General features: G+C 43.4%; 1 protein-coding gene across 9 annotated transcripts in view; it reads left to right on the plus strand.

Annotated features, from left to right (window-relative positions):
- The window catches only part of PIP5K1B (phosphatidylinositol-4-phosphate 5-kinase type 1 beta), a 307,231-nt gene that overhangs the window by 120,684 nt on the left and 158,922 nt on the right, over window positions 1-27,625 (plus strand). For all 9 annotated transcript variants that reach the window (XM_064579700.1, XM_064579702.1, XM_045882212.3 and 6 more), the window contains exon 3: window positions 3,850-3,918. In XM_064579700.1, coding sequence (XP_064435770.1) covers window positions 3,850-3,918 — 69 coding nt within the window. The remainder of the gene's footprint in view (window positions 1-3,849; window positions 3,919-27,625) is intronic.

A 27,625-nucleotide genomic window follows, 5' to 3' on the forward strand; every position in this document is an offset into this window, starting at 1 on the left:
TGTAATTGGAGCTTTTGCAGGGGGCACGATCAGGGCTTTGGTTTGGTGTTTTTACACTGAGCCTGTTATCATTAGACCTTTCAGATTTTATAACTCCACTAATAGAGTATTCACACCTCACCAAAATATTATGAAGAAACTAGAAAATCAGTTATTTTTAAAACGTATTAAGCAGATACAGTGTGGGAAACTGTAGCATGTGAAATAGACAGATTATAATCCAGTTAGTTATATGGACGCAAATGGGAATGTTAATTTATCTAAGAGAATGCTTGGATGGGCAGGGAGTAATAGGTCTGGTGAGGTTGCCATGATCCAGTCTTTAATTTTCTTCGATGGATTTTAGTCCTGTCAAGCTCATGGCAATCATTCAGTTCCAGTACAGAGAAACGGCTGGCAAATTCTTTATTTTTTTTTTAAGATTTTATTTATTTAATTGACAGAGAGACACAGCGAGAGCAGGAACACAAGCAGGGGGAGTGGGAGAGGGAGAAGCAGGCTCCCCGCTGAGCAGGGAGCCCAATGTGGGACTCGATCCCAGGACCCTGGGATCATGACCTGAGCTGAAGGCAGACACTTAACCGACTGAGCCCCCCAGGCTTCCCCCCCCCTTTTTTTTTTTAGAAATAGAGCACAGTGGGGGAGGGGTAGAGGAAGAGGGAGAGAGAGAATCTTAAGCAGACTCCACGCCCAGCTCCAAGCCCAACACCACGCTCGATCTCACAACCCTGAAATCATGACCTGAGACAAAATCAAGAGTCAGATGCTTAACCAACTGAGACATCCAGGCACCCCAAAACGGCTAGCAAATTCTTAGGTTTAACACACACTATATTTATTAAAAGCCCAAGATTTAAAAGGTGCTTCACCAACCCCAGTGTTCATCAGTAGATGAATGGATAAAGGGGATGTGATGTACACACACACACACACACACACACACACACACTGAACAATTACCCAGCCTAAGAAAGGATGAGCATGTGACAGCATGGATGGACCTAGAGGGCATTATGCAAAGTGAAGTAAGTCAGACAGAGAAAGACAAACACCCGATGATTTCACCTATATGGGGAATCTAAAAAACAGATGAACAGGGGCGCCTGGGTGGCTCAGTCGTTAAGCATCTGCCTTCGGCTCAGGTCACGATCCCAGGGTCCTGGGATCGAGCCCCACATCAGGCTCCCTGATCAGCGGGAAGCCTGCTCCTCCCTCTCCCACTCCCCCTGCTTGTGTTCCCTCTCTCACTGTGTCTCTCTCTGTCAAATAAGTAAAATATTTAAAAAATAAAAATAGGGCGCCTGGGTGGCTCAGTTGGTTAAGCGACTGCCTTCGGCTCAGGTCATGATCCTGGAGTCCCGGGATCAAGTCCCGCATCGGGCTCCCTGCTCGGCAGGGAGCCTGCTTCTCCCTCTGACCCTACCCCCTCTCATGTGCTCTCTCTCTCTCAAATAAATAAAATCTTGAAAAAAAATAAAAATAAAAATAAAAATAAAAAATAAAAATAAAGAACAGATGAACAAACAAACAAAAGCAGAAGCCGGCCCATGAATACCGAGAACAAACGGCTGGTTGCCAGAGGGGAAGGGTTGGGGGATGGGTAAAACGGGTAGGGGGGAGAGTGAGACACCAGCTTCCAGTTACGGAAGAAGTCCCGGTATAAAAGGCACAGCATAGGGAATATGGTCAGTGGTACTGGACAGTGTTATGTGGTGACAGATGGTAGTTGCACTTACGGTGAGCAGAGCGTAACAGACTGGTCAGATCACCATGTTGTACGCCTGAAACTAATACAACATTGTGTCAATTACACTTCAATTAAAAATTCTCTTATTAAAAAAAATGAAACAAAATAACATGTGCTTCAACGGCTTACAAGAAAGTCTGAGGTTACCCCTCCTTGGTGTATTGAATGAACTTCATGCAACAAGTTAGAGGTTGAGCCTCTAACTCTAGGTTTCCGCTCAGGTAACGATCTCGGGGTAATGGGATCACACCCCATGTGGGGCTCTGCACAGAGTCTGCTTGAGATTCTCCCTTTCCCTACGCCCCCTATGCTTGCGCTCTCTTTCTCTCTCTCTCTCAAATAAATAAATCTTAAAAAAAAAAAAAAGATAAGACCCTTAAGTGTCATGGTTCCCTGATTATGTAGTTATCTTTATTTGCCATATAAGTAACTGGCTTTAAAAATTCAGGTGAATTAATAGTTAAACGCAAAACTCTTAGCATTAAGAAGTGAAAGGAACATGTTTAAGTATCTGATACATCCCAGTGTAAAAAAAATATTTGCTCTAAAACATTGGAAGAAATCACAAAGGTAATCAGTAGTGTTGAGTGTGAAAAATGTAGAACTTCTCTATGTCCTAATTATAAAATGGAAGAGCAGCATGGAAAACATGAATAATGTGCTTGCAGACTGATTAATTACCTGGATACATAAAAATCAATAAGAAAAACATGAGTAACAATAACCATAGTAGGTAAAAATCAATAACTAAAACACAAAGAGCCCCGTAGATAAATGGAAACAATAACAGAAAACTCAGAAGAAGCACAGAGAGCTCAAAAAAGATCTGCCAACCATGTTAACCATCACTAATAATTTTCAGAAGTGCACATTAATATCAAGAGATGCTTTCTTTCACCTATGAAATTAGCAAAGAGTATTAAAATAATACTGCTAAGCATGTAATGAAAGAAGCTCCCACCCACTGATAATAGTATGAGTGGGTATATTCTTGGAAAGAGATTTACTCATATGTTTTTAATGACCTTGTAATTCTAGGAATCTAAGAAAACATTGAAATTGGACAAAAATAGAAGCACAGGGGCGCCTGGGTGGCTCAGTTGGTTGAGCGACTGCCTTCGGCTCAGGTCATGATCCTGGAGTCCCAGGATCGAGTCCCGCATCAGGCTCCCTGCTTGGCAGGGAGTCTTCTTCTCCCTCTGACCCTCCTCCTCTCATGCTCTCTGTCTCTCATTCTCTCTCTCTCAAATAAATAAATAAAATCTTAAAAAAAAAAATAGAAGCTCAAAATAATTACTGTTGTATCATTCATAGAAGCAAATCTCTTGGACCACCTCCCCATCCTTTAATATTAGCGTTATTTTTTTTATTTAAGTTCAATTAGCCAACATAGTGTACCTCATTAGTTTCAGGGGTAGTGTTCAGTAATAACATTAACATTATTAACTGACATATTAACACACAGTTGTGTTCATACAACAGTGTCTCTTGCAAGTAGAAAAAAAATCAATATTCTTACAATGAGATGTTGATAATCAAGTGGGAAAATGTTCACTGAAAACTTCTGGGTCGAGATGGTGTCCTAATATTTTTAGTATAATAGTACATGGAACAAAAGGGGAAAATAACTATGCCCAAATGTGAAGAGTGGAGTTACCCGAGGGCAGTAGAATTGAGTACTTTTCTTGTTATGATTTATATTTTTTGGTACTTTCCAAATGCTTTTATAGGAAGTATCTTTAATTAGAAGAAAGTTTTGTTGTTTTGTTTTTTTTTTTAAGACGTTATCGAAAGAAACTTGTACCCATGATCTGCACTGGGACTTCGATCCCACCTTTGGGAGAGCACACGGGGGCCAATAAAGTGTACTACCAAAATGATTTAGAGGTAAAGATTTATTTCGGAGAGATTGAGGGACACAGATTTTTTTTTTTTTTTTTTTTTTTTTTAGATTCTGAGAAATCTCTTCCTTTCGTGGAAACAGCAGTAATAACCACAAAAACGTAATGAACCAAACTCGATTCTCCAGTTAACAATATCATTAGTCTGTGGTGTTTCAGAGCAGAGTCATAAATTCACAGCGGTCCATTTTGCGCTTGCAGATGTCGTCTGCTGCTGAAAATGGAGATGCCGCACCTGGAAAACAGAGTGAAGAAAAAACTTATAAAAAGGTGAGTGACTGTTTTGTTTTCTTTCTTCAGCTCAGAAAAAGGAACACTTTCATTGCTTGGAATGTTAATCTCGCCTCGGCCTTTTCTCCCTATAAAGCAGTTGTGGGTAAGTTAGTGCCTTAGCTTCTTGTTGCTCTCACAAATTACTACATGTTCAGTGGTTCCGATGACACGGATGTATGATCCTATAGTCACAAGGCTGACATGGGTCTCCTTGCGCCGGGATCTGGGTGTCTCCAGGGCTGCATTCCTTCCTGGAGGTTCTAGGAGAGAGTCCGTTTCCTTGTCTTTTCTAGCTTCTCCAGACTGCCTTCCCTGTCTCATGATTCCCTTCCAACTTCAAACCAGCAAAGACCAGCTGAATCTCTCTCAGGCTATATCACTCTTGACACTTTCAAGAATGCTTGGGATGGCTTGTAGCCCTCCTAGATAATCCAGAATAATCCCTCGATTTTAAAATCAGCTGGTTGGCAACCTTAATTTCTTTTGCAACCTTAACTACTCCTCGACATATAACATATTCGTGGGTTGCAATGATTAAGAGATGGACTTCTTTGCAGGGGTGGGTGGGTGGGGAGCATCTTTCCACCTACCGCAGTTACCATGCTATAGAACATTGACAGAAGGCAATTATTTGAAGACCCTTCTTATTCCTAAGAAGAAAGCCCTTATATGTGCGCAGTGTTCTGTGTCTACTATGTGAATCTTTTTTTTTTTTTAAGATTTTACTTATTTGAGAGAGAGAGAGCATGAGCAGGGGGAGGGGCAGAGAGAGAGGGACAAGCAGACTCCCCGCTGAGCAGGGAGCCTGACCTGGGTCTCCATCCCAGGACCCCGAGATCATGACCTGAGCTGAAGGCAGACGCTTAACCAACTGAGCCACCCAGGCACCCCGACCCCCGGTATGTGAATCTTTTAACTGACTTGCCACTTCCCACCAAAATTTTACACAATTTTTACCTTTGTATTTTGGAAAAAAAAAAAAAAAAAGGAACATGAAATTCTGCCCCATCCCTTTCTAAGCCTCTCAGATTCCCTGTCTTCAGCCCATTTCACAAAAATCCCCTTCCAGATGTTCCAGGGTATCTTACCTTGCCACTCTTTGACTTTGATAAATACTTCGCTCCTGGCAAGGAAGCTAATGTTCAGACACATTACTGGGGAGTCTATCTTCTCAGGCACCACTGTTCCTGCTTCTAAATTGACTGTACATTTTACTTCTAAAAGTCCTTGCCCTCCTTCTGTCTTGGGAGTAGGACGTTTGTGTATTGAAGGTTTGTTCTATCTTAACTTTTCCATTTGCCTTTTACTCCTTCATGGATAGCTAGCAAGGCTTGTTGTCATAAAGTACACGAACCGTCTGATCCAACCACATGTTCGTTTGGGTCATGGAATTATCATATTTCCTGCTCCATTTTGATATGGGAGACTCTGCCCTTTTTCCTGATAAGTCATTTCTTCTGACTTTCCTGCTCAGCCAAACGTAGAAATATAACCAGGGAGTTGCCGTCCAAAGTGATGGTGTGGTTGGGGCAGAGTAGGGGTAAGATTCAAGAGCTCAGATGTGCCTGGTGATAGGGTATAAAATTTGTCAGTCTGGCCACAGACTGTACATGGTTACTTATTTGTAGACGCAGGTAGAAAACCAAATCCCAATCCCATCTCTTTTACCCAAGGCTCCTAGTAAATTCAGTCAGCGATATACGCTTACTTATTTGTAGACCCAGGTAGAAAACCAAATCCCATCTCTCTTACCCAAGGCTCCTTGTAAATTCAGTCAAGCGTGAGAACCAGCAGAGAGATGATCAAGTTGCCAGCCCGTCACTGTTTCAGATCTGTTTCGGGTGGTTTTCTCAGGCACCATCCAGATGCGCTATGGTTCTTGACTGACCTCCAACCCACAGGACTTCTTTAGTGATGCAGAAGTAACACAAGGAGTGTGACCATGAGATCTTGGAGTTTGCTCAGTTTGTCTTGCCCACAAATTAGTAAAGCACGTATTCAGTAACATGAATATGATTCTGTGATGAAGACCTCTAATAGCGTATTTGACTCCACAGTATTGGTAAGGTTATAAGAACTAAAAATCAGATATTTAGATTGCAAATAATGCCAATCCAAATAAATAAGAGTAGGTGTAGGAAACTTGACAGAAAAATGCCTATGGTTTATTTTTTTAGTGTGTGGTGGCATCGGGAGCTTTTGGATGATCTCTGTTTTTAAGAGGAAGATAATCAGTGGAGGAAGACGTATTTAGCTTCTCTGAGAAAAACACCAAAAGACAGTACAGTGCATGAGTCTTTAGTCCTCAATAAATACGGTGTTGATATGCAGAGAAAGAAGGGGCTACGCAGAGAAAGTGTTGTTTTTACACATTTAACAGCTCAGCTGAACTACTCAATTTAAGTCTTCTCCATGAAGCAAAGAGATCTTCACACTGGAGGTGTTCGTAGTGGAGTTACCAGAAGTGATAAGAGTCTCATTAGCTGGGGCGCCTGGGTGGCTCAGTCATTAAGTGTCTGCCTTCAGCTCAGGTTATGATCTCAGGGTCCTGGGATCAAACCCCTCATCGGGCTCCCTGCTCAGCAGGAAGCCTGCTTCTCCCTCTCCCACTCCCCCTGCTTGTGCTCTCTCTCTCACTGTTTCTCTCTCTCTGTCAAATAAATAAAATCTTAAAAAAAAAAAAAATAAGAAAATAAGAAAAACCCACCTATTTAAAAAAAAAAAAGGTCTCACTGGCTGTTGGAAAGTGTTTGTCTCTAGGCCCAGATGAACCATTTCCCAAATGAAAAAACTTGAAGCTAGGATAGAGAAACCACTGAGTGTGAGCTTGGAAAAATTGGGACAGTGGAAGACGTAGCAAAAAGCAGGAGATAAATATCATCCCTCTTTTCAGCAATGAGGAGAAGGTACATTCTGGAAACCAGATGTGGCTCTGTTCCTTGGCATAATTTCAGGACGGGTTAGTCAACATATGGTGTATGTACGTTTAGAGAGGCAACACATGTCTTTTACAAACCTGCAGAGGTTCATAAAGATACAGTTTATGTCAAATTAACTACATTTTCTATTACAAGAGAGTCATTAAATTAGTCACAGATAAGGAGAATTCTCAAGCTTAATGAATCTTGATTTAAGGGCACCAGGAACATTGTTGCGATCAGACAAGGTGGAGAAATACGGACTGAATATTATCAGTGGTAGGCTTGCAGCTGGTTGGACTAACGTTTCCAACGAATGAAGGTTTTGCTTCCTGTCATCTTGGCTGTACCAGCATGGTGCTTGAGTTGACCCTGTGTAGCTTAATATTTTTTACCGATGACCTTCATGAAGACATAAGATTTGTGCTGGGCCAATACGCAAATGACAAACAACCGGGAAGGTGTAACTAATAGACTAGCCGAGTGCCCTCAGGGCCACCTTGCATTTCATTAAGTATTGTCCCTTTTACAAATACTTGGAAGTTACATTTCTTTCCCGGTCCTAAAGGCCCGATGACGTATGCACCTTTTTAATAAGGAGCTTTGATGACCCGTTGGGTTTTTGTCTCTGACTGAAAGCAATCCAGGTGAAGAACCACCAGACCTTATGTGCTGGACAGGGGAAGGATATCAAAGGAGTTTATAAGGACCTTACGGTTAAGTGGGAGGGGCAGGACATGAAAACAGCTTTAGAACACAGTAGTCTGTAATAAAGAGTTCAAAGGAGGAGAGATCGCTATGGGTTAGAGTTAACAAGGAGGCTTGGGCTTCCTGTATTGAGCCCCAGATTGATTGGACAGCTGCCAGCCACACTCAGCATCACGGGTGCTGGGATTTCGACGTTTGTAGGGAACACTCAGTGTTCATGGGACAGCGCTATCCTCTGAGTCTTGATTATCTGCGCATGATTCCTGAAGCTGGCTGCTTTTTGTTCTTTCCATTAGCCGTTTCCCTAATCCATAACCAGTTCTCGATAAGCTGAAGAAGAATAGCTAAAATCTGTGGGTGAGGCTCATGTCTCCAGCTCATAGTCGAAAACAAGAATTCAAACAAGCATATTGCCCACGAAGGCCGGGCATTAAAGGCTGCCTGGCTGTGTTTACGGAATGTAGTGTTTCCATTCTCAGCTCATCAGTCGTGTGTCTTCCGAAAGACTTGTAAACACAAGAGCCTGCAGTGGCCAAGCAAGTGACAGGGGAGGGAACTAACCTGGGGGAAGTAGTCAACCGGAGAATATGTCTTTTTTAAAAGGGCAAGTGGCACTCAGTACCATCCAGTAGGGCCATGTGTGAGTGCCCGCCCAGGCACACTGATTTTCAAGAAACTAAAACGTGCGCTCCGATGCAAAATCTCCCAGTTGTTAAACGTTGGCAGCCGATTGAGAATTTTTCAGAACTACACTCTGGGTAAAGGTACAGATTACTGATCATGCCTGACCTTCACACGATGGCCAGTCTGCAACTTCCGCACTGTTTGAGGAAAGACATGAGGTAGGAAGAAAGGAAGATGCAAAAGAAATGCACATCAGACCTGCTCCCTGCCCTCTATGACCATACAGTTTATTTAAGGTAAAAAAGACCCCCATGAAAAAATTAAACAATGACTCAAATGGGTATTAAGTGCCAAAGCAAGTGGCATTTCATGTAATCCTCTAGCAAGTGCTGACGAGCCCAAAGCTTATTACAGTCTTCTGGGGAAAAGACCTTTTCTCCAACTCCTTCATTAGCAAGAGCATTTTGCTAGGATGCAAATTTTGTAGATGCCTCATGGTTTTCTGGCACGGTGCAAAATCCCACTCCTTGGGTGACTGCGAATTGATTTGTTTCAGTGGTGGGGAATCCGATGAGCGCAGGCACAGAATCAGGACTGAACATGATTTTTTGGAGAAGAGGAGAGCCTTGCCTGGACAAAGCCAAGTGTCAGTGTTTAGGGAAAGTGCAAGCGATGTGGGGGGTATGTGCTGGCTCTAAGTGACAGGTAGCCTTGAGAGCTAGTTTGAGGGGTGTGGATTTTATGTTCTTGGCCAGCACTGTGCTTTAGAACTTTCTGCAATGATGGAAATGTCCTGTCATCTGACTAATACAGGAGGAGCATGCTGTATGTGGCTGTTGAGCTTTGGAATCTGTGTCCAGTTTGAGGAGTGAATTTTTAATTTTAGTTAAATTTCAGTGTAGTTAAGCCAATGGCCACCATGTTGGACAGCGCAGTTCCAGGCAGTGAAGTACCACATTGGTTGGGAGATTAATGGCATGAAGAAATAACAGTACAAATCACAATGAAGGCTGACCTGAAAGTTTCCAGCGCTAACTACTAGAAATGTGCTAACACTGATAGAACTGCAGAAATTTGAGGAATACTTTTTTTTTTTTAATGAGGTGAGAAACTTCAATGGACACAGAAGGCAGGACATCAGTTCACTTTAAGAATGTTCTGGGGCACCTGGGTGGCTCAGTTGGTTAAGCGACTGCCTTCGGCTCAGGTCATGATCCCGGGGTCCTGGGATCGAGCCCCACATTGGGCTCCCTGCTCAGCCGGAAGCCTGCTTCTCCCTCTCCCACTCCCCCTGCTTGTGTTCCCTCTCTCGCTGTGTCTGTCAATTAAATAAATTTAAAAAAAAAAATGTTCTAAGCTAAGGGAAAATACTGATGTTGGATATCTGAGGTTTCTATGTTTTATACGTGAAGAAATTGCCCACCCCTCCCCCACTCTTCCAAAACGAAGAGATGTCCAAGTGATTCACTGACTTATCCCAGGTCACTTCGCACTTCTCTGTCAGGGAGATGATTAAAATCTCTGGCCATATGATGTCCCAGTTGGGTGACTTGTTCATTGGAATTGGTCATTGTTTCCCCATCAGCTGGGCATGGACTGACCCGGGCATTTGTTACTGCTGCCATTTGCATTTCTTCCTCTCTCAAGGCTCCACCCAAGGTGGACATTCCAGGCCTCTTGCCCCTCCGTCTTCTACTTCTCCTTCCATCCTGGGCCTGCCCACAGTCACATCTTCACCCCCCTGGAGATTCTGGTTTGGTTTTTTTTTTTAAGATTTTATTTATTTATTTATTTTATTTATTTATGAGAGAGAGAATGAGATAGAGAGAGAGCATGAGACGGGGGAGGGCCAGAGGGAGAAGCAGACTCCCCGCTGAGCAGGGAGCCCGATGCGGGACTCGATCCCGGGACTCCAGGATCATGACCTGAGCCGAAGGCAGTCGCTTAACCAACTGAGCCACCCAGGCGCCACTTGACTTACTACTTTTTTTTTTTTTAAGATTTTATTTATTTGCGAGAGAGATAATGAGAGACAGAGAGCACATGAGAGGGAGGAGGGTCAGAGGGAGAAGCAGACTCCCCGCCGAGCAGGGAGCCCGACGCGGGACTCGATCCAGGGACTCCAGGATCATGACCTGAGCCGAAGGCAGTCGCTTAACCAACTGAGCCACCCAGGCGCCCCAGATTCTGGTTTTGATGACTGCTTCAGTCTGGATGAAGAGGCTGCCTGCCTTTGGCACCAGCACCCCAACAATCAGTCCTTCTATTTGATTTCTACCATGCCTGGCACACTTGATGGCAGCCCTCAGAACGGCAGACTAGGATCTGGTGTCCTTGACCCAGTTTCCCTAGTTTTTTTCCATTTTGTCGTGTTCTGGCCTCAGTTGTTCATTAATTTTAGTGTCCCAGCCAGTTTCCCTGTCAGCAGAAGCAGACGCTGATGGGGTAAGAGGGAATAATGCCAGCCCCTTACCACATTACAAGGAGAGATGACTTTTACGATTTTTTAAACATAAGTAAGGTAATGATTCAGAGATACTTTGATCTAAGAAGAAGGGTTTATTTAAATACAAGCTCCTTTATGAAATATCTCTGGGAACACACACGGGCACTGGTAACATTGGCTGCCTCCAGGGAGAACTGGGTGGTGGGAATCTTGAGTTGGAGAACACTTTTCTGTATATACCTGTATATATGGTTAATTTTGAACCATGGGAATTGAATAAATAACATTTCAAGATGGGAGTGGGGGTTGACATACGTCCCCTGCCCTGACTGCTCTTCCTTCCCTTCACAATCTGGAGAGCCATCACTTCCATCAAACAAGACACTTGCTTTGTGCCCTGGTAGAGCTCCACTCTGTAGCTTAACTGAGACATGTTTTCCTGTGCACTGGGCAGCAGTTCTCATGAATAGCAACCACAGTGGTCTCTAGGAAGAGCGATCTTTTGGCATTCCCATTGTTATTTCTAGTCACCTTAGTCCAAAACACCCTAACCCTGTGGTTTTCAACCAGTGCCACTTTGCCTCCCGGGGAACATTTGGTGACATCTGGACACATTTTTGATTGTCACAGTTGGAGGGCTTGTGCTGCCAGCATCAAGGATGTGGAGCCCAGCCGTGCTGTACCCTGTAACACACAGGACGGTGCCCACAACAGATAATTACTGAAATGTTAGTCGCGGCAGGGCTGAAAAACTTTGCCCAAACCCAACTATCCTTTTAAGAAGAGGGTGGATATGAGTCTCGCTGTTCTAGATCTTGGTTGTATAACCTTAGGCATTTTCGCTAATTGATCTGAATCTTCATGTTTACCCTTGATGAAATGTCATGAATACATACCCTGACTGCCTCATCATGCAGGGAGTATTGGACACATCCTGGAAAAGATAGAATACCAGTGTGTGATTCACTTTCTTTGCAAAAATGAGGTCCCTTGGCCTCTGATTTCCAGTCCGACTAGTTCTGTTAGTACTGAGCAAGGCAGTCACATGTGACTATCTCCCCATGGGCTGGGCTCATGAGAAGATTGGTGGTCAGTTAGCATCCTGGTTGCTGGGCTCATGAGGAGATGGGTCAGTTAGCATCCTGGTTGCTGGGCTCATGAGGAGATGGGTCAGTTAGCTTCCTGGTTGCTGGGCTCATGAGGAGATGGGTCAGTTAGCTTCCTGGTTGCTGGGCTCATGAGGAGATGGGTCAGTTAGCATCCTGGTTGCTGGGCTCATGAGGAGATGGGTCAGTTAGCTTCCTGGTTGCTGGGCTCATGAGGAGATGGGTCAGTTAGCTTCCTGGTGCTGGCTCCAGCCTGGCCTGGGCATGGGAGAGCAGACAGGGAATGCTGGGACAGGACTCTGTGGCTTTCCACATAGCCGTGGCTTCAGAATAAGAGAAGGATGTGCTCCTGATACTGGGCTGCCATCATGTTTTTTTAAATTGAGCAGCAAGCAGATGAGCTACGTCATTTTCAAAGAAGGGACATTTGTCAATAATCCCATTAGGTTTAGAAGCATGTAGAGTCATTTGCCATTATCATCCACCCGCCTGCGCAGATCTTACCTTGAAACCCTGCAGCTTCCGTAGAGCATGACCTGTGCTTTTGAGTTCTTCCTCCCTAAGTCCGAAGGCAAGTGATTACAGACCTGCCTTTATGACCTGCAAGCCATACATTTCAGGTAATTAGGCAGAAACAGTAGGCAGCTTCAAATAGGAGGAGAAGCCAAACCATCCTATCAAGGTGTTCCCTTGGCTTCTGCATTTCTAAGTGACCTATTTTGACCTTCACGTTGGAGGGAGTGTCTATGTGTTAAGCCACCCAGGTTTGCTACACGTCTGCATTCTGATTAACTATGGAATTTCCATCTTTTTTTTTTTGTCCCTGATTCCAATAAGCATTGCATTGGTGTCCCCAAAATACTCTAAACGTGCTGCACAGCTTTCTTCGGGGCAACAACAAAGACTCCATTGTTGAGCTTGGTGGTCATGGCAGGCGGGAGGCTGGGGTTTTCAGTGTTTCTGCAGCCGGCCGGGCCATCTGAGCCGGAGCTCCTGCTGTCAAGGTACAGTGTAGCTTTTGTTTTTAAATTAAAAGGCTTAGTATACCCAGGCGTTCTCCATGCCTCCTTGCACAGCTTGGGGGCTCTGCTCTAGCCAGCAGATCTCTTGTCCCAAGGCCTATGGCTTGTCCATTTTTTTTTAAGATTTTATTTGTAAGTAATCTCTACACCCAACGTGTGGCTCGAACTAAGATCTCTGAGATCAAGAGTCATATGCTCCCCTGACTGAGCCAGCCAGGCACCCCTTGCTTGTGCATTTTAATCGCTACCACCCCATTTCCCTTTCCTGGACACTTAACAGAGATTTTTAAATGTGTTTCTTAGAAGCTGTTGGAGAACACAGAAATGAGACATTCTACAATTCTTGATTGTGGATTCCAGAAAAGAAGACCAGCAACATGGGTTAGGTTCTAGTCTTCTGTCGACTTCACAAACAGTAGTAGAATGTTTGCCATGTGCTTATTCATAATTTTTGCTGTTTTAAGAAGTTAGAATCATTGGGGCGCCTGGGTGGCGCAGGTGGTTAAGCGACTGCCTTCGGCTCAGGTCATGATCCTGGAGTCCCTGGATCGAGTCCCGCATCGGGCTCCCTGCTCGGCGGGGAGTCTGCTTCTCCCTCTGACCCTCCCCCCTCTCATGTGCTCGCTCTCATTCTCTCTCTCTCAAATAAATAAATAAATAAATAAATCTTTAAAAAAAAAAAGAAGTTAGAATCATTGGTCGCTAGAAGAATCTTATATATCGAATTCCATTGAGTTTATTCTAGCCAGAGACCTAATTCAACAAAGAAAGGCGTAGTTATTATCCATCAGAAGCAATTTTAAAATGCTTTGTTAATAATAAGAGCAACATTTATCAAGGGTTTTGCATATGCCAGACATCTGTCTGAGCACTTAAGAATTATTAACTCACTTAATCTGCTAACAACCCTGTTGCTATTTTATAGATGAAAAACTGAGGTACAGAGAGGTTCAGTTATCTGCTGCAGGACGCCAAAGTAAGTGGCAGAATAAGGCTGGGATGTGAACCCCAACCATCTCTCTCTGGGGTGTGTCAGACCCAAACCACTGCAGTATTTTCTGAAGCCTGTGGTGCCTATGACATTAAAATGGAACATTCTCAATTATCCACTAGAATGGTGGGGGCCAGTGGGACAGATGAAACTAACCACCTTTGGAATGGGACCAAAATAGAACTGAATCATTTTCTTTTTTTTTTCTTTTTTTTTTAAAGATTTTATTTATTTATTTGAGAGAGAATGAGAGACAGAGAGTATGAGAGGGAGGAGGGTCAGAGGGAGAAGCAGACTCCCTGCCGAGCAGGGAGCCCGATGCGGGACTCGATCCAGGGACTCCAGGATCATGACCTGAGCCGAAGGCAGTCGCTTAACCAACTGAGCCACCCAGGCGCCCCTGAATCATTTTCAAACGTGTTTTCCCCGATTCAGCGGTTCAAAAGCCACCTTGCCTTGTCCAAAGTGTGTTTCTCCTCTGACTGTAGAATCTGAACTGTAGCCTCAAAAGAACTCTTTCTAGAAAGTACATACTAATTTTGAAATGAAAAACAATCTGATCCCTGGGGCACTGTGCGGAACACTGGAAATAAAATGACAAAGTAATGATTTCAAAAACCAATCTTGAGCCCAGAACTAAAAATTGAGATCCACTTGGAGGGGGTGATGTATTTTGAACTGTCATATTAGGAGAGGAACACGTTTCAAACCTGACTGTTCTTCAGACTGTCACAGGAAGAGTAATAACGCACTAATAATCTGCTCAGTAGCTCGAAAGATCTGATCAAGAAAGCACTGGGTTGAAGGGTGGATCCTTGGAAAGTTATTTTCCTGTGTGGGAGTCAAGTTTCCCCAGATGGTACACCTGTATTTTCTGGCAAGTTCGCTGTCTGCGGAGCCAGTGTCTGTGGCTTTTATTATACTAAACAAGGCAGATAAGACAGTCCAGCCCTCTGCACGGAAGCTGTCCCTGAGACATTCAAGGCATCATTAAGGAGAGAGGCAGAAGAAGGTGGCTGTGGTCTCAGCACTGTGGAATTAAGATTCTTGCTCCTTCTTTATCTTTTTATGCCTAATCCCCAATACATAGATACATCCAGACACCCAGCGACACAAATTGGGCTCAGTTATAAGGAAGATTTTTAACTGTTCACAGGGCCTACCTGTGCTTTTTTTTCTCAGTGAAGAGAAGATCACCCACTCTTCCTTTTATGGGAGTGGTTTTTACTCATCCAAGCTGTGCGGCTGTTGGCTGTGCATGCTGGATCGGGAAGCATTGGGCTCTTGAGCACCCAGCTGACATACAGCCTGTCCAGGTGACGTTCTGATTCTCCCGAGCTACTTTTTCATCCTGTGACTTCATCATTTGTTAAGCATGGTGGTTAGTGCCCGGGATAGAAGACCTACATCTGATTGTCTGTCCATGCGTTCACTGATTTATTCAGCTGACAAATACTTACTTAGCTTAGCACCGCGCCAGACCTGGGGGGTAGGACAAAAGCCAACACAGACATAGTCCCTGCCCTAATAATGCTCTCATTGTCATGGTAGAGACAAACCAGAAGGCATAAACATAATAAAATGATTACTAACGTTTCAAGTGCTATGAAATAAACCCACACATATATGGAAAATTAATGCATGGCAGAGGAAGCAAGACTATAGAATGGGGAAGGGACAGCTTTGCAGACACTGGCTCTGGGAAAACTGTGGACAGTGGCATGCGAAAGAATGAAAGCGGACCACTTTCTTACACCGTATGCAGAAATTGACTTAAAATGAATTACACGCTCGAATGTAAGACCTCAAGCCATAAAACTCCTCGAATAAAATATAGACAGTAAGTTCCTTGACTTTGGTCTGGGTGATGATTTTTTGAACCTGACTCCAAAGGCAAGGGCAACCTAAGCAAAAATAAACAAATGGAAGTACATCGAACTAAAAACCAGCTTCTGCACAGTGAAGGAAACCATCAACGAAATGAAAAGGCTCTCAAGGGGAGAAGATATTTGCAGATGATCTAGCCAATAAGGGGTTAATATCCAAACTAGGTAAAGAACCCATACAACTCAGTAACAGTCAAACCAAACAATATGATTTCAAAATAGGCAGAGGATCTGGACAGACATTTTCCCAAAGAAGACGTAAGATGGCCAAGCACGTGAAAAAATGCTTAGCGTCACTCATCATCGGGAAAATGCAGATCAGATCCACACCGCACACCTGTTGGAATGGCTCTTATGAAAAAGACAAGAAACAACAAGTGTTGGTGAGGATGTGTAGAAAAGGGAATCCTCTGGCGCTGTTGGTTGGGAATGTAAGTTGGTACAGCCACTGTGGAAAACAGTATGAAAGTTCTTAAAAAGTTGAAAAATAGAACTACCATTGTGATCTAGCTCCTGGGTATTTATCTGAAGAAAACAAAAATACTTACTCAAAAAGATACATGTACTCCCATGTTCATTGCAGCGATATTTACAATAGCCAAGACATGGAAACAACCTAAACGTCCATTGTTAGATAAATGGATAAAAAAAGATGTGATACACACACACATATACATATATATACACATACACAATGGAATATTACTCATCCATAAAAAAAGAATGAAATCTTGCCATTTGTGACAACATGGATGGACCTTGAGGGTATTATGCTAAGTGAAATAAGTCAGACGAAGACAAATAGCATATGATTTCACTTATACATGGAATCTAAAAACAAACATAAAACAGAACTCATAGATTGGTGGTTGCCAAAAAGGAGAGGAGTAGGGGGTGGTCAAAATGGGTGAAGGGGATCAAGAAGTACAAACTTGAAGTTATAAGTCACAGGGATATAATGTACAGCATGGTGATTATGACTTACATTATTGCATATATCATATATATATTTACTATATTGACTACAATATTGTATTGCGTATTTGAAAGTTGCCAAGAGTAGATCGTGACAGTCCTCATGAGAAAAAAAATTTTGTAACTGTATGGTGACTGATGGTAGATGTATTGTGGTCACTTTGCAATACATGTAAATATCAAATCATTATGTCGTACATCTGAAACTAATACAATGTTATATGTCAGTTATACTTCAACTTAAAAATGCTATGAAGAAAATAAGCAAGAGCAGGGGTGCTCCCTTTTAGATAAAGTATTTCGGGGAGCCTCTTTAAGGAGGTGACATGGGGGCTGGTATCACAAGTGTGAGAAGGAGCCAGCCAACAGAAGACTAGACGTAAGAATGTTCTTGGCAGTGAAAACAGTATGTGCCAAGTCCTGAAAGCAGGAAGGAGCTTCATGGGTTCAAGGAATTGAAGGAGAGGCCAGTGTGATGGAGGGTCCTGGGCAAGGAAGCAGAGGGAAAATGGAGTAAGAGCAGTAGCTCTCAACTAAGCCCCATATTATGTCTCAGGGAACATAAGACAGGGCTGTCACAGCTTGGGGGGTGGGGGTGGGCGGGGGGCGGCGGGCAAGTGCTACCAGCCTGTAGTGGATTAGAGCCCGGGAATGCTGCTACACATTCTACAATGCGCAGTCTAGGCCCCTGCAACAAAGAACTGTCTGGCCCCAAGTGTCTAGCGCTAAGCTGAGAAATCCTGAGTTAGAGAAATCAGTGGTGGCCTAAGCTAAGAGCTATACGAGGCCAGACCAGCTATGTTTGCAAACGGGAGTGAGGGCCTGACCAGAATGTTTGATGATCCCCAGAATCTAACTCAAGCACCTGGGTGGATGTTGTGGCCATTTGTCAAGATGGCAGAGAGAAGTGGTATGAGGAAAGGTTTGGGAAGGAAAATCAGGTCTTCCAGTTTGGACAGGTCAGTTTGGATATATTTTGAGCCATTGAAGGGGAGAATCTAGTGGATAGTGAGAAAGGTGGATTTGGAACTCGGGAGAGGGCCAGGGTTCCACTCCTACTTGTTGAGCCGTGGGTCCCCAGGAGTTGGTGAGATAGGTGGAGGAGAAGCCCCAGGACTGGAAAACATTCACATTTTGATACTACCTCCTAAGACCCTCCTTCATGGATTTGTATTCCTAAAATAAACAAAGCTGGGCAATTCATCCCCTTACAGTCTTCTACGAGCCTTCCATTAGTACAGAGAAAATCCATACTCCGCAGCACAACATACGAGTCCATAAAGGGTATGTCCCCCGTGGGCTTCTCTTGTCCCATCTCCTGCTATGCAACTCACACCTAACTCCAGTCCCGTGGAATATGTCCATCCCTGTTCCTTTCTGTCCATGCTGATCACTCTAGAAGGTCTTCATTCCAGAAACCGCTCTGTCATTGCTCTTCCCCATGCTCCTAGGCACTGATTGTTCGTGACACCTTCCCAGGCCTCCCTCATCACCCTGCCCTCTGTTATATCATGGATGACTTTGTTTTGTAATAACTGTTTGCAGTTATATCCTCCCAGCTGCACCTCGAGTAGCTAGAAAGCAGGGGTCTTGCCCAATCATCTTGACATCTGTAGGGTCCCATACTGTGCCTGGCACAAAACGTTCAAGAGATGTATCACTTTTTTCTTCTTAATTCTAAAATTGTCATAGACTTTCCAGAGAGATATGTTCTTGAGCCTACAGTTCCGGATCTGCAATTAGAGGTGAGATATGTTGGAGGGAAGAGGGGATCGGGGGCGGGGGGGCAGAAGGGGGTGTACTTTGTGCTTTGGATATTCGGATCGGAGAAAGAACACTTTGAAAGAGCTCAGTTCAGTTCTTTTGGCTTTTTCTGTTTCAGAGATTGTAGCGATTATCTGTGTCTTGGGTCCCTGCATGGCTCTTTAAAAGTTAGCTATTAATTTTTTGGCATCCTCAAGTCCCCTTGTCGATAGTCTGCAGACTACTTACAGTCAGCCACTCGGGGAAGAGCTTCAGCAGGGAATTTTAAAAGGCAGTCTCTTCCCAACTTCCATCACTTAAAGGTTCTATTCTTTCTAGATATTGCCCCAGTTAAAGGCTGCCCCTAGGTGGGTGCCAGTTACTGTCAGGGAGCAGCAGGATTTGGGAGTGGTTGGCAGCCCATTTCTCTAGCACAGTAGCATACTGAATATCTTTTTCTTTGTATCATGGAAGACATGGGACCACTGATTTTTCAAGTTTGCTATTTCAGAGGGAATGAGAGAGGCTAATAGCCTAGCAGTTTACAGAGCAGCTACGACAGTCATGAAATAGACCAACGGCAGGCAGTGGTGATGAGAGCCTGGCCCTCATGCTCTTCCTTCGTCCCTCATGAGGACTGGGCTGAGAAAGGGAGCCTGGCTGGGGTACCAGGCTGGCTCCACCATTTATGAGCCCAGCCTGATGCAGGACAGGTCATGTCTGAGCATGGCAGTCCCACAGTATGGTTTGACTAGTAAATCTGATGATGGATGAGAAAGTGCTCAGAAGATGGTAGTTGGAATGGAATATTATGCAGCCATCAAAAGGAATGAGATCTTGCCATTTGCAACAATGTGGATGGAACTGGAGGGTATTATGTTGAGTGAAATAAGTCAAAAAGAGAAAGACATGTATCATATGATCTCACTGATATGAGGAATTCTTAATTGCAGGAAACAAACTGAGGGTTGCTGGAGTGGGGGTGGGGTGGGAGGGATGGGGTGACTGGGTGATAGACACTGGGGAGGGGATGTGCTCTGGTAAGCGCTGTGAATTGTGCAAGACTGTTGACTCTCAGATCTGTACCTCTGAAACAAATAATGCAATATATGTTAAGAAAAAAAAAAGAAGAAGAAGAAAAAGATAGCAGGAGGGGAAGAATGAAGGGGGGGAAATCGGAGGGGTAGACAAACCATGAGAGACGATGGACTCTAAAAAACAAACAGGGTTCTAGAGGGGAGGGGGGTGGGAGGATGGGTTGGCCTGGTGGTGGGTATTGAGGAGGGCACATTCTGCATGGAGCACTGGGTGTTGTGCACAAACAATGAATCATGGAACACTTCATCTAAAACTAATGATGTAATGTATGGGGATTAACATAAGAATAAAAAAAATGCAAAAAAAAAAAAAAGAAGATGGTAGTTGGCTGTGCAGATACTAAGTTGGTACCATTGTTGCTAGATCCCTGGTCACCCCCAATGGAACTTAAGCCCCACGAGAGCAAGGACTTGGCCAATCAGGTGAAGCTCAATCCTTAGTGAAGGAACAGATTTTATTTCACCTTCTCCATAGTGCGACATTGCTCACATTTGGAATTCCAAATGGCCTGGAGCCCTGTTCTCTGTGGCCAGCAGTCCCCGCTGTTAAGTATTGAGGTGATAGTTCTTTTGAAAGAACAGTGGGGGGGCGCCTGAGTGGCTCAGTCGGTTGAGCGACTGCCTTCGGCTCAGGTCATGATCCCAGAGTCCTGGGATCGAGCCCCACATCGGGCTCCCGGCTCGGCAGGGAGCCTGTTTCTCCCTCTGACCTTCCCCCCTCTCATGCTGTTTCTCTCTCACTCGCTCTCTAATAAATAAATAAATAAAATCTTTAAAAAAAAAAAAAGAAAGAAAGAAAGAACAGTGGGATTCTGTGGCTAAAGGAATCTAACTTTTGTTCATTAAAGACAACTTAAAAAAAAAAAAAAAAGATGTCCTATGTCCAGAAAGGCAAAATGTTTTCTTTGCTTTCCATCTTAATAAATAAAAATTAAAAGGACTATACTGTAGCTTTACCATCTCTCAGTGTCTGATTTAGTTTTAGGAAACTGATTTAGGCTTCAAGAGTCCTTTCTCCTCATCTTTCTTTTCCTTGACATGTTCTAGCTGCTCTTCCCAGACCAGTGGAATTCTCCTGGGGGAAATGAAATGTTCTCTCCAAGGATGTAGAGTGCGGTAGAATGGGGCAAGCCTGTGTCGCCGAAGACAGCAGGATGGGGAAGTTGGGGGTGGGCAGGGCATGGCCAACTTGGTGTTGCATGTGTTTTAAAGAAAATCATGGAAAATAAATAAAATCTTTAAAAAAAAAAAAGAAAAAGAAAATCATGGAAAAAAGCAAAGCAACAATAACAGCACAGTCATCCCCCAAGGTTTGTTTTTTTTTTTTTTAACTTAATTATGATAAACTCGGAGACAAATCTGTTCCACAGTCCGTCCCCTAATTTTCAATTTCCCCCAATTTTCACTTCATTTGGATATAACTATAATGTTAAAAATTAGGGGTGTCTTACAGTTGTAAGTACAAAAGACATTTGGAAGCAGTGAAGTTCCATTTGTGAACAAAATCAAACGATGGAGTCCTCTGAGATTCTGCTTTGGTGAACAAAATCCTGTTTTCCAAGGAAATATTCCATGTAATACAAACATCAAGTTTCTGTTTCCTTTTGGAATTTGGGCTATGCCAAGTTGACCTGCTTTGATGCCGACCTCCACACTTTTTATTCATACATTTATTTTTAAGCAAGTTTTGTTAGCATATTGGATACTTCCATTGACACATATATTGCTAATTTTTTAACTTGGATTTTTTCGGATTATAGAAGTCCTGAATTGTTTGAGGTGAGTTTACCAATGGGTGGGAAGAAGCTACTTAGTATGATATAGCTCTTGATTGATGTAGCTAGGGAAAAGGGTGTCTTGCCAGGAGCCAGAAGTAGATGGGGCATATCAGTGGGGCAGCCCTTGGCCCTCACAATCTTTTGGTGCCCAAGGCAGGGTCTGGCTGTGTCTGGGGTACCAGGCCACAGCCCTTTACTGTAGGGTTCCATCCTCATGAACGAAGGGTTTAAAGTGGCAATCTTCTCTTGAATAGAAAACCGTATCCATGCCCTTCCTGCTCATTGACCCAAACTCACCCACCCCAAGGTCACCTGGACTGGAGATCTTTGGGCACCCAGTGGCCTGGGACAGCATCTTTGGCCCCAGAATGTCTGTTTGCTCACATGTTTTCACTCAGTAGATATACCTGGGTACCTACACGTGCAGGCAATGCAGCTATAACCTTGAATACAAGGGACTGTTGGCCCGTGACCTCACGGGATCATGTTATACGGGGTCTGGACGTTTCAGCACTATTACTGAATTACCTTTCAAAAAGTTATCTCAATTTCCACTGCCTCCAGCTGATTTAGGAAAGTGCCTGTCTTCCCAGGTTCTGACAATGAGCACTATGCATTTTAAAAATCTCTGCTAGCTAGCTAGATGAAAATGACTTAATTTGCAGTCATTTTTATCCCTAGTAAGTCTTTTTTTTTTTCAAATAATTTTTATTCATTGTGTGTCTTTCTTTGGGAGTTAACTTTTATTTATAAGAGCTGCTTACGTATTAAAGGGTTGCATTTTTATTGCAAATGTTTTTTTGGTTTTAAATTAGTCTTTTAATTTTGCTTACTTTTTTTTTTTTTTTGACTCGAGCTTTTATGAAGTCAGATTTGTTAATATTTCCCTAAAGGCTTTTGTCTTCACCCTTCTTTTTAAATTTTATACTAGGAATGCTTTGTTTTAGTTACAGCATTCATAGGGGCACCTGGGTGGTTCAGTCAGTTAAGTGTCTGCCTTTGGCTCAGGTCATGATTGTGGGGTCTTAGGATGAAGCCTGCATTGGGATCCTTGCTCAGCAGGGAGCCTGCTTCTCCTTCTCCCTCTGCCTGCCACTCCCCCTGCTTGTCTCTCTCTCTCTCTCTCTCTCACTCTCTCTGGCTATTTCTCTCTCTGTGTCAAATAAATCAATGAAATCTTTTTAAAAAATTTTAGTATTCATAATGTAAGACTCCCCAAAGAATTCTTAATTTTCAAAAATTTCCCAATGATATGTTTACATTGATTCCTCTAAGCTTTGGAATTATAAGATCATTGCTTCTAAAAAGATTGCTATTGTGACCTTTGTTGAAATTGGTTTAAATTTATTAATGAATTTAGAGAGAAGTAGCATCGTTAAGTCTTCCCTTCCAAAAGTTAAATGTCTGTATATTTATTGTCTTTTATGCTCTTTAGTAAATTATTTTCTTCCAAGACTTTGTAACTGTTTTGTGTTAAATATATTCTTAAGTAACTTCTGTGGGATTTTCTTTTTGTTCTTTTTTTTAATTTATTTTTTAATTTTTTATTTATTTTTATTTTTTTAAGATTTATTCATTTGAGACACAGAGATACAGAGAGAGAGCATGAACAGTGGGGGGAGACAGAGGGAGAGGGAGAAGCAGGCTCCCTGCTGAGCCAGGAGCCCGACATGGGGCTCGATCCCAGGACCCTGGAATCATGACCTGAGCCGAAGGCAGACGCTTAACCATCTGAGCCACCCAGGCGCCCGTCTTTTTGTTCTTATTGTTATGGGGTTTTGTTGGCTTTTTTTTTTTTTCCTATTACAAATAGGATCCTTTTTTTTTTTTTTTTTCATTACATTTCCTAGCTGGGAATGTGTAAGTTCTTGATTTGTGTGAGTTTGCTTTGTAAACTGCCAACCTCATTTTTTAAACTATTCTCCTAGGCCCATGACTGATTCTTGGGTATGAGAGGTAACAATCATATCGTCTCTAAATTACAATTTTCCTCCTTCTAACCAATATTTTATATTTAGTTCTCTTGCCTTATTTTGCTACCATGATCTTCCATAATAGTATCAAAGAATCTTAGTGATAAAAGGACAACCTTGTCTTGTTCATGATTTTAGAAGACAAATGGCTATCGTACTGTCTCCAGTCTGCATTCTGTGACACGTATGATTATTAATCACTAGTTAAATAAAAATCCCTTGGCCACATACATTTGGGAGGTGTCATTCTACTGTTTCCAATAGTAGAGTGTCGTCATTTAGCTCAAGAACTGTTTTCCATATCGAGAAACTGTCTTTCTGACTCTGGTTTTAGTTAGAGTTTTTAAAAATCTTAATTGGGTATTGGCTTCTGTATATAATTGATTTAAGCAGAGCATGGAAAGGCAGTCGTTGGAAACATAGCTTTTGAAAAAAGTACTCAAAAGTAGTAAAACTTTCTCTTAAAATATTATTTAATTTGGATTTGTTGTCAGTCCAGATGGATGGAGTAATTGTAGTATTTGCTTATAATTTGGGGGCACTTTTTAGAATTTCTTCCTATAGGCCTGCTGGCCTTTCCCCCATACCAGAGTAATCTGTGTAGAAATTATCCCAAGAGTTAATGCTTTTCACAAGCTGTTTTGGGGTAGGTAAGTATGACCTTTGCCTTAAACACAAACAAGTTAAACAGTGTGGCCCAAACCACTCTGCACGGTCCCGGTAGAACATCTTATTTATAAATAGATTCATCCCTTTAGGGTTAGTGGGGCAGAGTGAAAGAGTTGGGCTGCTTTGTGTAGATAGGACTTAAGAGCATTTAGGTGTTTTAAAATTTCTATGTATATTAGTTTCCTCTTGCAGCTGTAACAAATTACCGCAATCTTAACAGCTTAAAACAACACAAATTTATTCTTACGTTCCGTAAGATAGACATCCAACACACATCTCACCAAGCAAAACTCAAGGTGTCGAAAGGGCTTCATTCCTTTCTGGAAGCTCTAGGGGGGAGGATCCATTTCCTTGCCTTTTCCAGCTTCTGGGAGCTACTCATGTTCTTGGCTCATGGCCCATTTCTCAACCTCGAAGCCAGCAAGGAGCAGTTAGTCCTTTTCATCTTGTATCTCATTCACCCTCCCTTTTGCCTCTTTCGTTTTCACTTTTAAGGACCCATGTTATTACATTGGGCCCATCTGGGTAATCCAGGACCATCTCCCCATCTCAAGTTCAGCTGATTAGCAACCTTAATTGCACCTGTAACCTTGGACTCTTTTACCTTCTAAGGCAACATACTCTTTTAGGTTTCATAGGTTCTAGGAATTAGGACATGAACATATTTGGAGACCATTGTTCTGTCCACCACAGTATAATTTAACACTGTCCTCCTCTGTGCACTTAGAGCACTTTGTCTATCCCCATAGCGCATCCTGTCAGTCTGTCTGAGACTCTCAACAGACACTAATTGAGCTCCTGAGGCGTGAAGACAGTCTCAAGTCTGGACTTCCTACTCTTCCTCCTCCTCTCTTTCCCCTCCCTGTTCTATTTCACCCCTCCTTTGAACCAATAAGTGTAATAAACACACCTCCAGGACCTGAATCTCCGTGTAATAAACTTACATAGATAAGAGATTATTTTATGAGGTGGAAGCATGAAACAAGGCTTCTAGTGCTATTCCGTGTGATGGAAAAGCAAGTATGGCTCATGGTCCTACTCTAACCTGAAGCAGTCTTTGAACACAGTTTTTAAAATCCAATTCTGATGGGCGCCTGGGTGGCTCAGTTGGTTAAGCGACTGCCTTCGGCTCAGGTCATGATCCTGGAGTCCCGGGATCGAGTCCCGCATCGGGCTCCCTGCTCGGCAGGGAGTCTGCTTCTCCCTCTGACCCTCCCCCTTCTCATGTGCTCTCTCATTCTCTCTCTCTCAAATAAATAAATAAAATCTTTAAAAAAAAATAAATAAAATAAAATGCAATTCTGAGCTCACTGCCGGAGATCGTCTCCTTCATTGCCTGTATTATTTATGCCGCTCCCACAGTACCATTTGCCATGTTGATTCTTGGGTGTTTACAGAAGCAGGTCATGTTTATGAAGCATGTCCGGAAGAAGGAAATGATAGATGGAATGTCTCTACATGGGGCACAGAGTCAAGTGATCTCTAGATTGGGATCAAGGGCTCGAAATAAGCTGGTGACTTCATAGGTACCATGGGACTGGTATTTTCCAGAATACAGTTTGGATAAATGTGAATGGATCTTTTTAATATTTCTTTGAAAAGGGAACATTAACTGTCCTCAGAGATTTAATCTCGGGCAGAAAATTGGAGTAAGATCATCAACTCCGATGACAGGATTTATCCTTTTTCTTGAAAGTCGAGTGGGTATCCTGTGCGTTTTTGCAGTTGCTGTTGAAATGGGGATCGTCACTGTCGCTCAAGGTGGAAATAGCAGAAATGATTAATTTAGAAAAGAGAAGGATTGTGGGGTGGGTGGAAGTGACATTTGTCTGCATTATATTCTTAGAAACTTAGACTGTGAGAGTTAGAAATGCCTCTGAGAAAACTGTTCATTAACATATAAGGAAATAGAAGCGCAAATACTTGAGTTGGTGGCCAAGAGTGTGCTGAGTGCAAGAAGCAGAGTTGGAGCTCCGGCTGCAAGGATCTGGGACCTCAGGCCTTCTCTGTGCCCTGCACTTTTTGCAGTGCCTTTGACAGCTCTGCAGGGTGACCAGACCAAGCCACCCGCCCCAGAGATGCCCTTTGTGTCAATTTCCACTTGGGCATTTCTCAGGCGCAGATGGCTAAACCACACCCCGTGTGATTTGCCCCTGAGAACCAGAGTGTCATCTGCTGTGGGCACAGTAGCCCCTGGGTTTGTGAGTACACGTGCAGGCCCACGTGGAAGGCAGGGAGGGTGGGCAGGCTTGTGTGTACACACACAACACCAGCTGCCTTTGTAAGGACCAGGATCAGGACAAGGGCAGACAGAGTACACTTTCCTGTACTGCGTCTCCAGCATTGCTTTCTTTGGTTTTTTTTTTTCATTTTTTTCATTTTATTTATTTTAGAGAGAGAGAGTGAGTGGGGAGACGAGCAGAGGGAGAGGGAGAAGCAGACTCTGTGCTGAGCGCAGAGCCTGATGCAGGGCTCGATCTCACGACCCTGAGATCATGACCTGAGCCGACATCAAGAGTCGGTCACTTAACCAACTGAGCCACCCAGACGCCCCTTGTTTTCTCATTTTTAAATCACTTCCGTACTAGTGCTTTGCACTTGGCTTGATGAAATAAAATGTGAGTTAAAACAACTGTGAAGTTTTAAGACACAGTTCTGGATAAACCTAAAATACAGAGCCTTCCGTGGACGCGAATGGCATGTACGCAGTTAACAACATAAGCAGCAGCATACGTTCACCGTAAATAAAAAGGGTGATTTAGGGCGCCTGGGTGGCTCAGTCGGTTAAGCGACTGCCTTCGGCTCAGGTCATGATCCTGGAGTCCCGGGATCGAGTCCCGCATCGGGCTCCCTGCTCGGCAGGGGGTCTGCTTCTCCCTCTGACCCTCTTCCCTCTCGTGCTCTCTGTCTCTCATTCTCTCTCTCAAATAAATAAATAAAATCTTTAAAAAAAAAAAAGGTGATTTATGTTGGTGTATGCGATGAGGGTTTTGTACTTAGATGAAGTTGTGGTTTCCACCCAGGGCTAATTTTGCCCCCTGTCCCCTCAGAGAGCATTTAGTGAGCAAGTATACGTGGACATACTTTTGATTACCTACTTGGAGAAAGAGATGCTACTGGCATCTAGTGGGCAGAGGCCAGCGATGCTGCTGAACATCCTACAGTGCCCGGGACAGCCTCCCACGGACACAGCAAAGAGTTATCCAGTCTAAAATATCAGTGGTGGGGCGCCTGGGTGGCTCAGTCGGTTAAGCATCTGCCTTCGGTTCAGGTCATGATCTCAGGGTCCTGGGATCAAGCCCCGCATCGGGTTCCCTGCTCGGCAGGGAGCCTGCTTCTCCCTCTCCCTCTGCCCCTCCTCCATGCTTGTATTCTCTCTCTCTGTCAAATAAATAAACAAAATCTTTAAAAAGAAATAAATGTCATTGGTGCCAAGGTTGAGAAACCCTGGCCTAAGGGAATCAGTGACTTATCTGATAGTTGGCTTTAGGAGGCTGTACAGGGAGTTGATTAATTTAGAAACAGTTTGGCTTGTGGAATAAAACTCTCAGAAGAGTATGTGGCCTGGGGAAATTTCTGTAGTCCGCTTGGCTAAGGGGATCAGTTTGCCCAACAGTTGTAGAAATGCCCTGTCTCTCGGGCTTTTGTTCTCAGTGATGGGAATTTAAAAACCAGCTTCCCTCTACCTTTGACATCTGGGGTTCTGTGGTTGAGGATTTAGAGGTATTGTTTTTCTTTGGGGTCATGATAGAGTTTGCATAACCGAAC

Source organism: Mirounga angustirostris, unplaced genomic scaffold (assembly GCF_029215605.1).
Source record: "Mirounga angustirostris isolate CCGP_5_RB_7025 unplaced genomic scaffold, mMirAng1.0.hap1 SCAF_15, whole genome shotgun sequence".
NCBI lineage: Eukaryota > Metazoa > Chordata > Mammalia > Carnivora > Phocidae > Mirounga > Mirounga angustirostris.